The sequence below is a fragment of the Balaenoptera physalus genome (genome assembly GCF_965194825.1).
Source record: "Balaenoptera physalus genome assembly, chromosome: 12".
NCBI lineage: Eukaryota > Metazoa > Chordata > Mammalia > Artiodactyla > Balaenopteridae > Balaenoptera > Balaenoptera physalus.
Window position 1 is genome coordinate 88340727 of NC_138897.1, and position 13840 is coordinate 88354566.

General features: G+C 38.9%; 1 protein-coding gene across 1 annotated transcript in view; it reads right to left on the reverse strand.

The window, feature by feature from the left end:
• The window catches only part of RAD9B (RAD9 checkpoint clamp component B), a 42431-nt gene extending 28609 nt beyond the window's left edge, over positions 1 to 13822 (reverse strand). The window contains exons 1-4 of the mRNA XM_082416828.1: positions 13768 to 13822; positions 11208 to 11278; positions 10215 to 10364; positions 9886 to 10000 (exon numbers count right to left, since the gene is read on the reverse strand). Coding sequence (XP_082272954.1) covers positions 9886 to 10000; positions 10215 to 10364; positions 11208 to 11278; positions 13768 to 13804 — 373 coding nt within the window. The 5' untranslated portion in view covers positions 13805 to 13822. The remainder of the gene's footprint in view (positions 1 to 9885; positions 10001 to 10214; positions 10365 to 11207; positions 11279 to 13767) is intronic.
• Positions 13823 to 13840: the final 18 nt, after the last annotated feature.

Here is a 13840-nt window from a genome sequence, read left to right on the forward strand (position 1 = left end):
GGGTTTGGAATTTCAGAGGTTAATGATACTTATAAGTTGGCAAATGTTTCCCAATCCCTTTAAGTTCACTGTTATGCAAGTTTAAAGTCATTAGCGTATCTGTAGAATGCCCTTTTACAAAACCTTAAAACCGTGAAGTGGAAATTCTGCCCTCTTGACACCATGTCATTAATATACATGTATGAATCAGGGTTTTATTTTCACTCAATAGCCAGTGCACCCCTTGTATGGAAGCCCCTCTCTGTCGGAGATCTGTCTTCTTGAGCAGGACAGAACTTATTAGCAGGTGCTTTGGATCAGAGCATGTTCTTCAGGGACAATTCACTGACTCATTTTTAGCCACTCTGGGGCCAGTGCCAATGAAAATACAGAGAATTGATAGAATTATTATTAGGCAGGTAAATATTTCATATGAACCTTGGTTCTTTTTTTTTTTTTGAAACATTTATATTAACATATTTCCATACATATTTCCATACAAATACAAATATAAGATTTTTAGAAATTTCATGTAATGTCTGAAACATTTATATTAACATATTTCCATACATATTTCCATACAAATATAAGATTTTTAGAAATTTCATGTAATGTCTGAAACATTTATATTAACATATTTCCATACAAATAACCCAATGAAACTTTAGTATTAGTTGTTTTGTTTGTTTTTTTATACTGCAGGTTCTTATTAGGCATCAATTTTATACACATCAGTGTATACATGTCAATCCCAATCGCCCAATTCAGCACACCACCATCCCCACCTCACCGCAGTTTTCCCCCCTTGGTGTCCATATGTCCATTCTCTACATCTGTGTCTCAACTTCTGCCCTGCAAACTGGCTCATCTGTACCATTTTTCTAGGTTCCACATACATGCATTAATATACGATATTTGTTTTTCTCTTTCTGACTTACTTCACTCTGTATGACAGTCTCTAGATCCATCCACGTCTCAACAAATGACTCAATTTCCTTCCTTTTTATGGCTGAGTAATATTCCATTGTATATATGTACCACTTCTTCTTTATCCATTCGTCTGTTGATGGGCATTTAGGTTGCTTCCATGACCTGGCTATTGTAAATAGTGCTGCAATGAACATTCGGGTGCATGTGTCTTTTTGAATTACGGTTTTCTCTGGGTATATGCCCAGTAGTGGGATTGCTGGGTCATATGGTAATTCTATTTTTAGTTTTTTAAGGAACCTCCATATTGTTCTCCATAGTGGCTGTATCAATTTACATTCCCACCAACAGTGCAAGAGGGTTCCCTTTTCTCCACACCCTCTCCAGTATTTGTTGTTTGTAGATTTTCTGATGATGCCCATTCTAACAGGAGTGAGGTGATACCTCATTGTAGTTTTGATTTGCATTTCTCTAATAATTAGTGATGTTGAGCATCTTTTCATGTGCTTCGTGGCCGTCTGTATGTCTTCTTTGGAGAAATGTCTATTTAGGTCTTCTGCCCATTTTTGGATTGGGGTGTTTGTTTCTTTGATATTGAGCTGAATGAGCTGTTTATATATTTTGGAGATTAATCCTTTGTCCGTTGATTCATTTGCAAATATTTTCTCTTTGCTGTGCAAAAGCTTTGAAGTTTCATTAGGTCCCATTTGTTTATTTTTGTTTTTATTTCCATTACTCTAGGAGGTGGATCAAAAAAGATCTTGCTGTGATTTATGTCAAAGAGTGTTCTTCCTATGTTTTCCTCTAAGAGTTTTATAGTGTCCAGTCTTATATTTAGGTCTCTAATCCATTTTGAGTTTATTTTTGTGTATGGTGTTAGGGAGTATTCTAATTTCATTCTTTTACATGTAGCTGTCCAGTTTTCCCAGCACCACTTATTGAAGAGACTGTCTTTTCTCCATTGTATATCTTTGCCTCCTTTGTCATAGATTAGTTGACCATAGGTGCGTGGGTTAATCTCTGGGCTTTCTATCTTGTTCCATTGATCTATGTTTCTGTTTTTGTGCCAGTACCATATTGTCTTGATTACTGTAGCTTTGTAGTATAGTCTGAAATCAGGGAGTCTGATTCCTCCAGCTCCATTTTTTTCCCTCAAGACTGCTTTGGCTATTCGGGGTCTTTTGTGTCTCCATACAAATTTTAAGATGATTTGTTCTAGCTCTGTAAAAAATGCCATTGGTAATTTGATAGGGATTGCATTGAATCTGTAGATTGCTTTGGGTAGTATACTCATTTTCACAATGTTGATTCTTCCAATCCAAGAACATGGTATATCTCTCCATCTGTTGGTATCATCTTTCATTTCTTTCATCAGTGTCTTATAGTTTTCTGCATACAGGTCTTCTGTCTCCCTAGGTAGGTTTATTCCTAGGTATTTTATTCTTTTTGTTGCAATGGTAAATGGGAGTGTTTCCATAATTTCTCTTTCAGATTTTTCATCATTAGTGTATAGGAATGCAAGAGATTTCTGTGCATTAATTTTGTATCCTGCAACTTTACCATATTCATTAATTAGCTCTAGGAGTTTTCTGGTGGCAGTTTTAGGATTCTCTATGTATAGTATCGTGTCATCCGTAAACAGTGACAGTTTTACTTCTTCTTTTCCAATTTGTATTCCTTTTATTTCTTTTTCTTCTCTGATTGCCGTGGCTAGGACTTCCAGAACTATGTTGAATAATAGTGGTGAGAGTGGACATCCTTGTCTCGTTCCTGATCTTAGAGGAAATGCTTTCAGTTTTTCACCATTGAGAATGATGTTTGCTGTGGGTTTGTCATATATGGCCTTTATTATGTTGAGGTAGGTTCCCTCTATGCCCACTTTCTGGAGAGTTTTTATCATGAATGGGTGTTGAATTTTGTCAAAAGCTTTTTCTGCATCTATTGAGATGATCATATGGTTTTTATTCTTCAATTTGTTAATATGGTGTATCACATTGATTGATTTGCGTATATTGAAGAATCCTTGCATCCCTGGGATAAATCCCACTTGATCGTGGTGTATGATCCTTTTAACGTGTTGTTGGATTCTGTTTGCTAGTATTTTGTTGAGGATTTTTGCATCTATATTCATCAGTGATATTGGTCTGTAATTTTCTTTTTTTGCAGTGTCTTTGTCTGGTTTTGGTATCAGGGTGATGGTGGCCTCACAGAATGAGTTTGGGAGTGTTCCTTCCTCTGCAATTCTTTGGAAGAGTTTGAGAAGGATGGGTGTTAGCTCTTCTCTAAATGTTTGATAGAATTCACCTGTGAAGCCATCTGGTCCTGGACTTTTGTTTGTTGGAAGATTTTTAATCACAGTTTCAATTTCATTACTTGTGATTGGTCTGTTCATATTTTCTATTTCTTCCTGGTTCAGTCTTGGAAGGTTATACCTTTCTAAGAATTTGTCCATTTCTTCCAGTTGTCCATTTTATTGGCATAAAGTTGCTTGTAGTAGTCTCTTAGGATGCTTTGTATTTCTGTGGTGTCTGTTGTAACTTCTCCTTTTTCATTTCTAATTTTATTGATTTGAGTCCTCTCCCTCTTTTTCTTGATGAGTCTGGCTAATGGCTTATCAATTTTGTTTATCTTCTCAAAGAACCAACTTTTAGTTTTATTGATCTTTGCTATTGTTTTCTTTGTTTCTATTTCATTTATTTCTGCTCTGATCTTTATGATTTCTTTCCTTCTGCTAACTTTGGGTTTTGTTTGTTCTTCTTTCTCTAGTTTCTTTAGGTGTAAGGTTAGATTGTTTACTTGAGATTTTTCTTGTTTCTTTAGGTAGGCTTGTATAGCTATAAACTTCCCTCTTAGAACCGCTTTTGCTGCATCCCATAGGTTTTGGGTCGTCGTGTTTTCATTGTCATTTGTCTCTAGGTATTTTTTTATTTCCTCTTTGATTTCTTCAGTGATCTCTTGGTTATTTAGTAACGTATTGTTTAGCCTCCATGTGTTTGTCTTTTTTATGTTTTTTTCCCTGTAATTCATTTCTAATCTCATAGCATTGTGGTCAGAAAAGATGCTTGATATGATTTCAATTTTCTTAAATTTACTGAGGCTTGATTTGTGACCCAAGATGTGATCTATCCTGGAGAATGTTCCGTGCGCACTTGAGAAGAACGTGTAATCTGCTGTTTTTGGATGGAATGACCTATATGTATCAATTAAATCTATCTGGTCTATTGTGTCATTTAAAGCTTCTGTTTCCTTATTTATTTTCATTTTGGATGATCTGTCCATTGGTGTAAGTGAGGTGTTAAAGTCCCCCACTATTATTGTGTTACTGTCGATTTCCTCTTTTATGGCTGTTAGCAGTTGCCTTATGTATTGAGGTGCTCCTATGTTGGGTGCATATATATTTATAATTGTTATATCTTCTTCTTGAATTGATCCCTGGATCATTATGTAGTGTCCTTCCTTGTCTCTTGTAACATTCTTTATTTTAAAGTCTATTTTATCTGATATGAGTATAGCTACGCCAGCTTTCTTTTGATTTCCATTTGCATAGAATATCTTTTTCCATCCCCTCACTTTCAGTCTGTATGTGTCCCTAGGTCTAAAGTGGGTCTCTTGTAGACAGCATATATATGGGTCTTGTTTTTGTATCCATTCAGCCAGTCTATGTCTTTTGGTTGGGGCATTTAATCCATTCACGTTTAAGGTAATTATCGATATGTATGTTCCTATGACCATTTTCTTAATTGTTTTGGGTTTGTTTTTGTAGGTCCTTTTCTTCTCTTGTGTTTCCCACTTAGAGAAGTTCCTTTAGCATTTGTTGTAGAGCTGGTTTGGTGGTGCTGAATTCTCTTAGCTTTTGCTTGTCTGTAAAGCTTTTGATTTCTCCATCAAATCTAAATGAGATCCTTGCCGGGTAGAGTAATCTTGGTTGTAGGTTCTTCCCTTTCATCACTTTAAGTATATCATGCCACTCCCTTCTGGCTTGCAGAGTTTCTGCTGAGAAATCAGCTGTTAACCTTATGGGAGTTCCCTTGTATGTTATTCGTCGATTTTCCCTTGCTGCTTTCAATAATTTTTCTTTGTCTTTAATTTTTGCCACTTTGATTACTATGTGTCTCGGCGTGTTTCTCCTTGGGTTTATCCTGTATGGGACTCTCTGCGCTTCCTGGACTTGGGTGGCTATTTCCTTTCCCATGTTAGGGAAGTTTTCGACTATAATCTCTTCAAATATTTTCTCTGGTCCTTTCTCTCTCTCTTCTCCTTCTGGGACCCCTATAATGCGAATGTTGTTGCGTTTAATGTTGTCCCAGAGTTCTCTTAGGCTGTCTTCATTTCTTTTCATTCTTTTTTCTTTAGTCTGTTCCGCAGCAGTGAATTCCACCATTCTGTCTTCCAGGTCACTTATCCGTTCTTCTGCCTCAGTTATTCTGCTATTGATTCCTTCTAGTGTAGTTTTCATTTCAGTTATTGTATTGGTCATCTCTGTTTGTTCTTTAATTCTTCTAGGTCTTTGTTAATCATTTCTTGCATCTTCTCAATCTTTGCCTCCATTCTTATTCCGAGGTCCTGGATCATCTTCACTATCATTATTCTGAATTCTTTTTCTGGAAGGTTGCCTATCTCCACTTCATTTAGTTGTTTTTCTGGGGTTTTTTCTTGTTCCTTCATCTGGTACATAGCCCTCTGCCTTTTCATCTTCTCTATCTTTCTCTAACTGTGGTTTTTGGTCCACAGGCTGCAGGATTGTAGTTTTTTCTTGCTTCTGCTGTCTGCCCTCTGGTGGTTGAGGCTATCTAAGAGGCTTGATGGGAGGCTCTGGTGGTGGGTAGAGCTGACTGTTGCTGTGGCGGTCAGAGCTCAGTAAAACCTTAATCCACTTGACTGTTGATGGGTGGGGCTGGGTTCCCTCCCTGTTGCTGTGGCGGTCAGAGCTCAGTAAAACCTTAATCCACTTGACTGTTGATGGGTGAGGCTGGGTTCCCTCCCTGTTGGTTGTTTTGCCTGAGGCAACCCAACACTGGAGCCTACCCGTGCTCTTTGGTGGGGTTAATGGCAGACTCTGGGAGGGCTCACGCCAAGAAGAACTTCCCAGAACCTCTGCTGCCAGTGTCCTTATCCCCACGGTGAAACAGAGCCACCATTCGCCTCTGCAGGAGACCCCCCAACACCAGCAGGTAGGTCTGGTTCAGTCTCCCCCAGGGTCACTGCTCCTTCCCCTGGGTCCCGATGCACACATTACTTTGTGTGTGCCCACCAAGAGTGGAGTCTCTGTTTCCCCCAGTCCTGTCAAAGTCCTGCAATCAATTCCCACTAGGCTTCAAAGTCTGATTCTCTAGGAATTCCTCCTCCCGTTGCCGGACCCCCAGGTTGGGAAGCCTGATGTGGGGCTCAGAACCTTCACTCCAGTGGGTGGACTTCTGTGGTATAAGTGTTCACCAGTCTGTGAGTCACCCACCCAGCAGTTATGGGATTTGATTTTACTCTGATTGCGCCCCTCGTACCGTCTCACTGTGGCTTCTCCTCTGTCCTTGGACGTGGGGTATCCTCCTTGGTGAAGTCCAGGGTCTTCCTGTCAATGATTGTCCAGAAGCCAGTTGTGATTCTGGTGCTCTCGCAAGAGGGAGTGAGAGCACGTCCTTCTACTCCGCCATCTTTGAACCTTGGTTCTTGATGACATAAATCATCTTTTTTTTTTTCTATTAGCAGATGCTAAATAACCTAAGAAATCACCGTTCTGGAAACCATTTATGGTTCGATTGAGAGAAGTTAGTCTTTTTTAGCAGCTCATGCTTTTGCAATTGTTTTCTATCAATGAAGAGAGCCAAATTTACTTCACTGTCTTTAATTTCTTCCCCAGTTCCAAATATGTATTTCTGGCAGTTTATTGGATATCTCTGCCCAGGTGATTTTTCTCAACTAAATTTGAACAATGTTTCTCCACCAGATTATAAAAATAAAATTGCAAACATAATTTCCTGGGCTGGGTACATACAGTTTTGGAAAGTATAACTATTTACCCCATTTACTGGGTATCAGCATCTATCCCCTACTTCCCCCTTCCTTCCTGAGCCATCCTTCCCTGATACGTAGCAGCCATGAGGTTTGGGTGGGACTGACTTCACTTCCAGTATCACTTGTGGGCCCTCACTGGTATAAATCAATTGATGTAATCTTATCCCCCTTGCAATTGAATTTGGTCCAGATATGGCAATAAGCCAAGGCAATTAGAGAATGGAATTCCCCTGGCTCCCCAGGATTAATTTAGGTTGGTCCAATCAGAGCAAAGTCAAGCACTTTTGTTCAGTGCATGTATGAAGTATGGCTCTCACTCCCCCAGATGTGAAAGAGCAAGCATGTAGCCCCAGCTGCTGCTGCTGCTAGAAGTCATCTCATTATTAAAAGTTTATAAGAGGAGGGAGACACCAAGAGGGAGAAGATATGGGGATATATGTACATGCATGGCTGATTCACTTTGTCATACAGCAAAACTAACACACCACTGTAAAGCAATTATACTCCAATAAAGATATTAAAAAAAAAAAGTTTATAAGAGAAGCTCGCCTTAGTATAACTCACATGGAGGCAAGCAGACCTGAGAGAATTTTAAAAAGAAGAAGGAGAAGCAGCTGCTGCAGCCTGGATCGAAACACGCCTATGACCTAATTTTGAACTTTTAGTTTACATGAGCCAATATTCCTCCTTATTGTTTAAGTCAGTTTGAGTTGGATTTTCTGGGTGGCTTTTTTTTCCCCTGTTATTTGTAACTTAGAGCAGGGGTCCCCATCCCCCACCCCCACCACCCGGGCCGCACAGCAGGAGGTGAGTGGCAGCTGAGCCCCATTGCTACCCATCGCTGGCATTACCACCTGAACCATCCCAATCCCCCCACCCCCGTCCGTGGAAAAATTGTCTTCCACGAAACCGGCCCCTGGTGCCAAAAAGGTTGGGGACCGCTGACTTATAGCATTCTAACTCATACAACTTCCCTACAAAAGCTATTAAAAATCAACCAATCACAAATATGTATTGGACATTAATCAAGCCACTTGAGACATACTTAAGAAGCTGAAAAGTTGGTTTTTTTAAATCTAGCTGGGGACTTCCCTGGTGGTCCAGTAGTTAGGACTCCATGCTTTCACTGCCGAGGACCCAGGTTCAATCCCTGGTCGGGGAACTAAGATCCTGAAAGCCGCGCGGTGCAGCCAAAAAAAATTTTTTTAATAAAAAATTAAAAAATAAAATCTAGCTGGAAATAAGGGATGAGGATAATTGTAATAACATCAGTCACTGACTATTCAGTACTGCCTCTGTGTCAGGTACCACACTAAGTGCTTTACACATGTGATCTCACTTCATCCTCACAACAACCCCAGAATCTGAGGGTAGGTAAGATTATCCCCATTCTAGAGAAAAGAAAATGAAGGTTCAAAGAGCTTATGTACTGTCACAAAGCTAATAAGAATTATAGAAGAATCCACATCCAAATCTGTGTGATGTCAGAGCTTGCGGTGCTTTTTGTGTGTGTGTGTGTGCTTTTTTTTTTTAATTTTTACTGAAATACAGTTGATTTACAATGTGTTAGTTTCAGGTGTACAGCAAAGTGATTCAGTTATACATATATATATATATATATATTATTCTTTTTTAGATTCTTTTCTGTTATAGCTTATTACAAGATATTGAGTATAGTTCCCTGTGCTACACAGTAGGTCCTTGTTGGTTATCTATTTTATATACAGTAGTGTGTATATTTTAATCCCAAACTCCTAATTTATCCCTCCCCCCACCCTTCCTGGGCTTTTAATCATGCTCTTTACATGATTCTGCTATGACATGAACTGAAGCTCAAAGAAGGAAAAAATAATGTTAAAAATTGATATTTTGCAGAGGAAAAATTAAGGAATATAATATGAGTAAGAGCTGAAATAAAAATATTAAGATAAATGTAAGACAAAATTAAGAAATATAAGATAAATTGTAACACTAATATAACCTTCCAGAAGACCATTCCACTATAAAAAGATTTGGACCAATACCACAAGTACAAGATTTTTTAAAACATACACTCCTAACTGGTAACTTCAAATAAGATAGCAGCAATCATTATAAATATTACTAGCGCTAACTCTTAGAAAATATGCCAGGTATTTCTTTAAACACTTTAGAACTATAACTTCCTATAACTCATTGAAGCTTCACAAAAACCCTAGGAGGCTGGTACTACCATTGTCCCCATTTTACATATAGGGAAACTGAGGCACAAAGATGTAAAATAATTCGTCCAATGTCTCAGCAAGGAAGAAGCAGAGCAGGATTCCACCCCAGACCTTGTTGACCTCCAGAGTGCATGCACTTTATCACCATGCTATACATATTTAACCATGTAAAATCCTATATGACTACAACATTTGAATATCTACCATGCAAGGCTAGGAGGCAGGAAATCTCTTGGTGTAGCAGAGAGAATGAATGAAGGTTTTGGCTCCTACTATTGTGGGGCTGGACTCAAATCCAGGCTCTGTGACTTACTAGTTCTGTGCCCTTAGGCCAGTTACCATGCTTCTTTCAGCCCCAGATAAAATACTATTTACCTCTTGGAGCATTTTTAATACAGGTAGGCATTATTCTTTTCTGTTCGTTCCAAGGAACACTGTTACCAAGGCAGTCTTACAGAATATCATCAAGCAGCTAGTTAATTTTAGAATAATCAATTGTTAGAATTCAGATGGACATTTAAAAAATTGGTCTGTGTGCAGGCAAAGCTTGTGCCACTGACAAGCCAAAAAAGGAAATAATTAATACCAATCAACTCACAGTACTTCTACAGAGACAAGATAATATTTATAACCGCCCTACCACAAAACTATACAAATTCTAAGCAGTAGTGCAATGGGAAGTCTTGATATGCGGTTTGAATATTCTAAACATGAAAAATATTAACAAAACACACACATACTTTAAACTGGATTTAATTATACCTACCATGTCTGCAGAAGAATTGAATAACTACTTTGCACTTATCAGATCTGGTAAATATTTTGCATTTCTCTACATTTCTTTCGAGGGAATTCAGACATCTAAAGATAGGCAGAATTGACTGTAACACAAACACATTATAGAAGAGCACATACTTAATATGGTTGCTTGATTAGTTTAAAAAAAACCTAACAAAAGAAGAGTAAGTATATTCGTAAATGAACAGACTGTCCTGCATGCCATTTAAACCAAGTATTAAGTACAGAATAGGTGTTATGCCCTATATAATGAATATTTCTACAATACAAGAGAAAACCATGCCCACTTACTCTTACCTTCATTCCCAATTTGCAATTTAAATTCGATATTGTGTCACTATCATTCGTTTTCACCGAGGTTGACCATTGATAATGTTGAAAAAACACAGGCGAGAAGAGGACACATCCATATGCTGACCGACAAGAATTCACAGATCTTAAAGCAAGCTAGAAAAATAAAATAATAGCTATACAGGAAAAAATCAACTTTAATGATTAATTTAAAAAATTCTATTATGTTTAACATCGCACTGAAATGTGTCCGGGTAAGGCTATGGGATGTGAACTGCATGATATGGACTACATTATACACATAAGTTATAGTACTGATGTAATATGGACTGCATTATACAGTGTGCATTTAATTTGCATACGTACACACATCTAAATGGAATATATTATATATAGGTATTAAGTCTAAAATCCTGCATGCTGAAATTGTATTTTTCTCTTGTTTGTTTGTTTTTGGTAACAAGAACATATTTATAATTGTAAAAATGTAAATGCCCACAGGGGCCTTAACTTTAAAGCACAAAGTGGCAGAAGGCAATATAAAAGGGAGTAAAAAGATTGCAGCAAAATTTTCCCTCGCCTAAGGGGAGAAACTGTTAGTCAGCCAACTACTGCCACTTGGTAATGCAGGCCCCAAACTATCAGATCTTCTGAGTTTTCAACAGAATCAGGAAATTCAGATTTTTATGTGGACTCTCCCAATTACTAAGTGTTAGAAAATTATTTCATTTTTTAAAAAAAACATAGTGCAGGCCCCACAAAACATTTCTGCAAGCCATATCTAGCCTCTTGACCACCAGTTTGTTTCTTCTGGCTTAAATCAACTGTGTACGATTTTTAAGTTTACCACGCTCTAGATGTATTTAGATATGTAAAATAAAGATGAACAGTGAAAGGGCTGATTAGAATTTCTGGATTTCCTAGTTAACATTCAATCTGGACTGGGATTTATAAACATCTTCTTTTGTCCTTAATCTATTAGTTAAATTTCTTACTTACACCTTTTTCAGAAGGGTCTAGCCACAGCTCATCACTAATTCGTGAGAGTGCTTGGATCGCTTTCCCAAATACTATGGAGAAAAAGAAAGGTGCCTTTTACATTCTTTTTCTCAAACAATAAAATCACAGGACTACTTCAGCATTCACAGGACTCAAGATAAATTCATAAAGAACAGTGTTTTATAGACTAATGCTACAAATTGTTTTAAGAAATACAGTATAATACCCTTGGCAAAATGCCAGACACGCAGTAAGTACTCAATAAATTAACAGAATGAGGGATTTCCCTGGTAGTCTAGTGGTTAAGACTCTGCCCTCCCACTGCAAGGGGCCTGGGTTCAATCCCCAGTCAGGGAACTAGATCTCGGGAACTAGATCTAGATCCTGCGTGCTGCAACTAAGACCCAGCGCAGTCAAATATATAAATAAATATTAAAAATAAATAAATTCACAGAGTGAGTGTGTGAAATAATAAAATGCAACAAAATTCTTCCTTTCTATGTGTTCACAGTGTTGCATGGAACTATTGTGGCAAGCCAGTTTCCATATTAATGCATTTTTAAACTTGGTTTAAATAAATGTATACCCCCCCACCCCCCAAAAGTGTGAAAACAGAGCATATAGGAGATGGTTTGAAGGGTTTTAATAACTTCACAGGCGGCAAAGTCAAAACAAGTCATGAGAGAGAAATTAGAGGAATTCAAGATGTATCTCTGATGTTTGAGCACAGAACATGCCAGATCTTCCCAGAAAACACAGTTAGATGCCCTGTCAGAAAGAGAGGCCAGGGCTGGATGAAATATTGGTCTTATCTGGTAAGACACCATTAGTGTTCTTATAAATTATGAATAAGTAAAAAATATGGCAAACAGATATGGGCTACTATGCAATAAAAATGGATGGCCATGTCAATCCATGAAAAAGTAGAAAAAAGGAAAAATAATTTCAGAGCATAAAATCAGATTATTATGCTTAAGAATCAGAGTTAGCTGGCTTCCCTGGTGGCGCAGTGATTAAGAATCCGCCTGCCAATGCAGGAGACACGGGTTCGAGCCCTGATCCGGGGAGATTCCCACATGCCGCAGAGCAACTAAGCCCGTGAGCCACAACTACTAAGCCTGCGCTCTACAGCCCGTGAGCCACAACTACTGAGCCCACGTGCCACAACTACTGAAGCCCACGCGCCTAGAGCCCATGCTCCACAACAAGAGAAGCCACCGCAATGAGAAGCCCGTGCACCACAATGAATAGCCCCCACTCGCCGCAACTACAGAAAGCGTGCGCGCAGCAACGAAGACCCAACGCAGCCAAAAATAAATAAAAAAAAAAAAAAAAAAAAAAGAATCAGAGTTCGGGGAATTCCCTGGTGGTCTGGTGGTTAGGACGCCGCAATTCCACTGCCACGGGCCCGGGTTCAATCCCTGGTGGGGTAACTAAGATCCTGAAAGCTGCACGGCACGGCCGGAAGTGGGGGTGCAGGCCTCAAACTGAGAAAGAGAGGATGACTAGGAGGAAAAAAAGAGGCGTTTGTCCCTTTTTACCACTTCACATTCACCACTTCTTCCTGGAGCTAGCTAATGAAGACCTTTCATTCATTCAATGAGTATTTATTGAGCACCTAGTATGTTCCAAGGACGGTACAAGCCAAGGCAATGGGGGTATAGCAATGAACAAGACGGGTTTACAGCTCCTCCCCTCACAGGGCTTAGAGTTATGGAGGAAAAACAAATTTAAACAATCATACAAATAATCACTTATTGAGAACTAAGGTACACACTGCAAGAGAGAACTTTCTAGAACTCTGAGAACAGCAACACTGGGGGGGCTTGTGCTTTCCTTTCCTGTTAATACTGTTGCATAGAGGTCGTCAACACAGGGGAAGCCGGCTGCAACACAAGATGCCTTTCAATAATCACTTTCAGGTTATGATCTGTACGACCATTAGTTTTCTAAATAGAGACTTTCTGGAGTAACTTACATGTTTAAAGTACCATTTACAATAAACAATAGTTCTTGTACATTCCCATTCATTACTGAGCTCTTTACCTGCATTTTATTCCTACAACAAACCCTATAATGAAGATGCTGTTACTATTCTCATTTTACAGATGAGAAAACTGAGCCCTGAAGTGATTCCGTGGCTTGTCCCAGGTCATACATTAAAAATGCTAGAATTTGGAAAAAAATACAGGTTTATGCTTTTTTCTCATGGCACTAAAGTACTTTTACTGTCCAAGCATTGTTTTTCCCAACTTCCCACACAGTCCTTATCGTCCCGAGTTTCAAGCTGCCCTTCCAATATCTGTCCGGATAGTGCAACTTCATTTTATGGACACCTATGAATATAAATATTATGCATAAATAAAAGCAGATGGGCCGTCATTCGCCCCTCAGAAACTAACAGGACCCTGGGTGGGTGGGTGCTGGCTGTGGCCAGGCCTTGTGTCCTCAGCCCCTAGGCAGAAAGGCAAAAGTCAAGAAACTAGACGATGGTGTAAACTTCCCCATGAACCCTAGTGTTTCCCTTTTCTACACAGAAAGGCAAAAAAGGCCTCTGCACCTTTCACCTGACTGCCGCTCATCCCGCACTTCAACATGGCTGCGATCCCTAAAAAAGTCAGTCACTCTGCGCG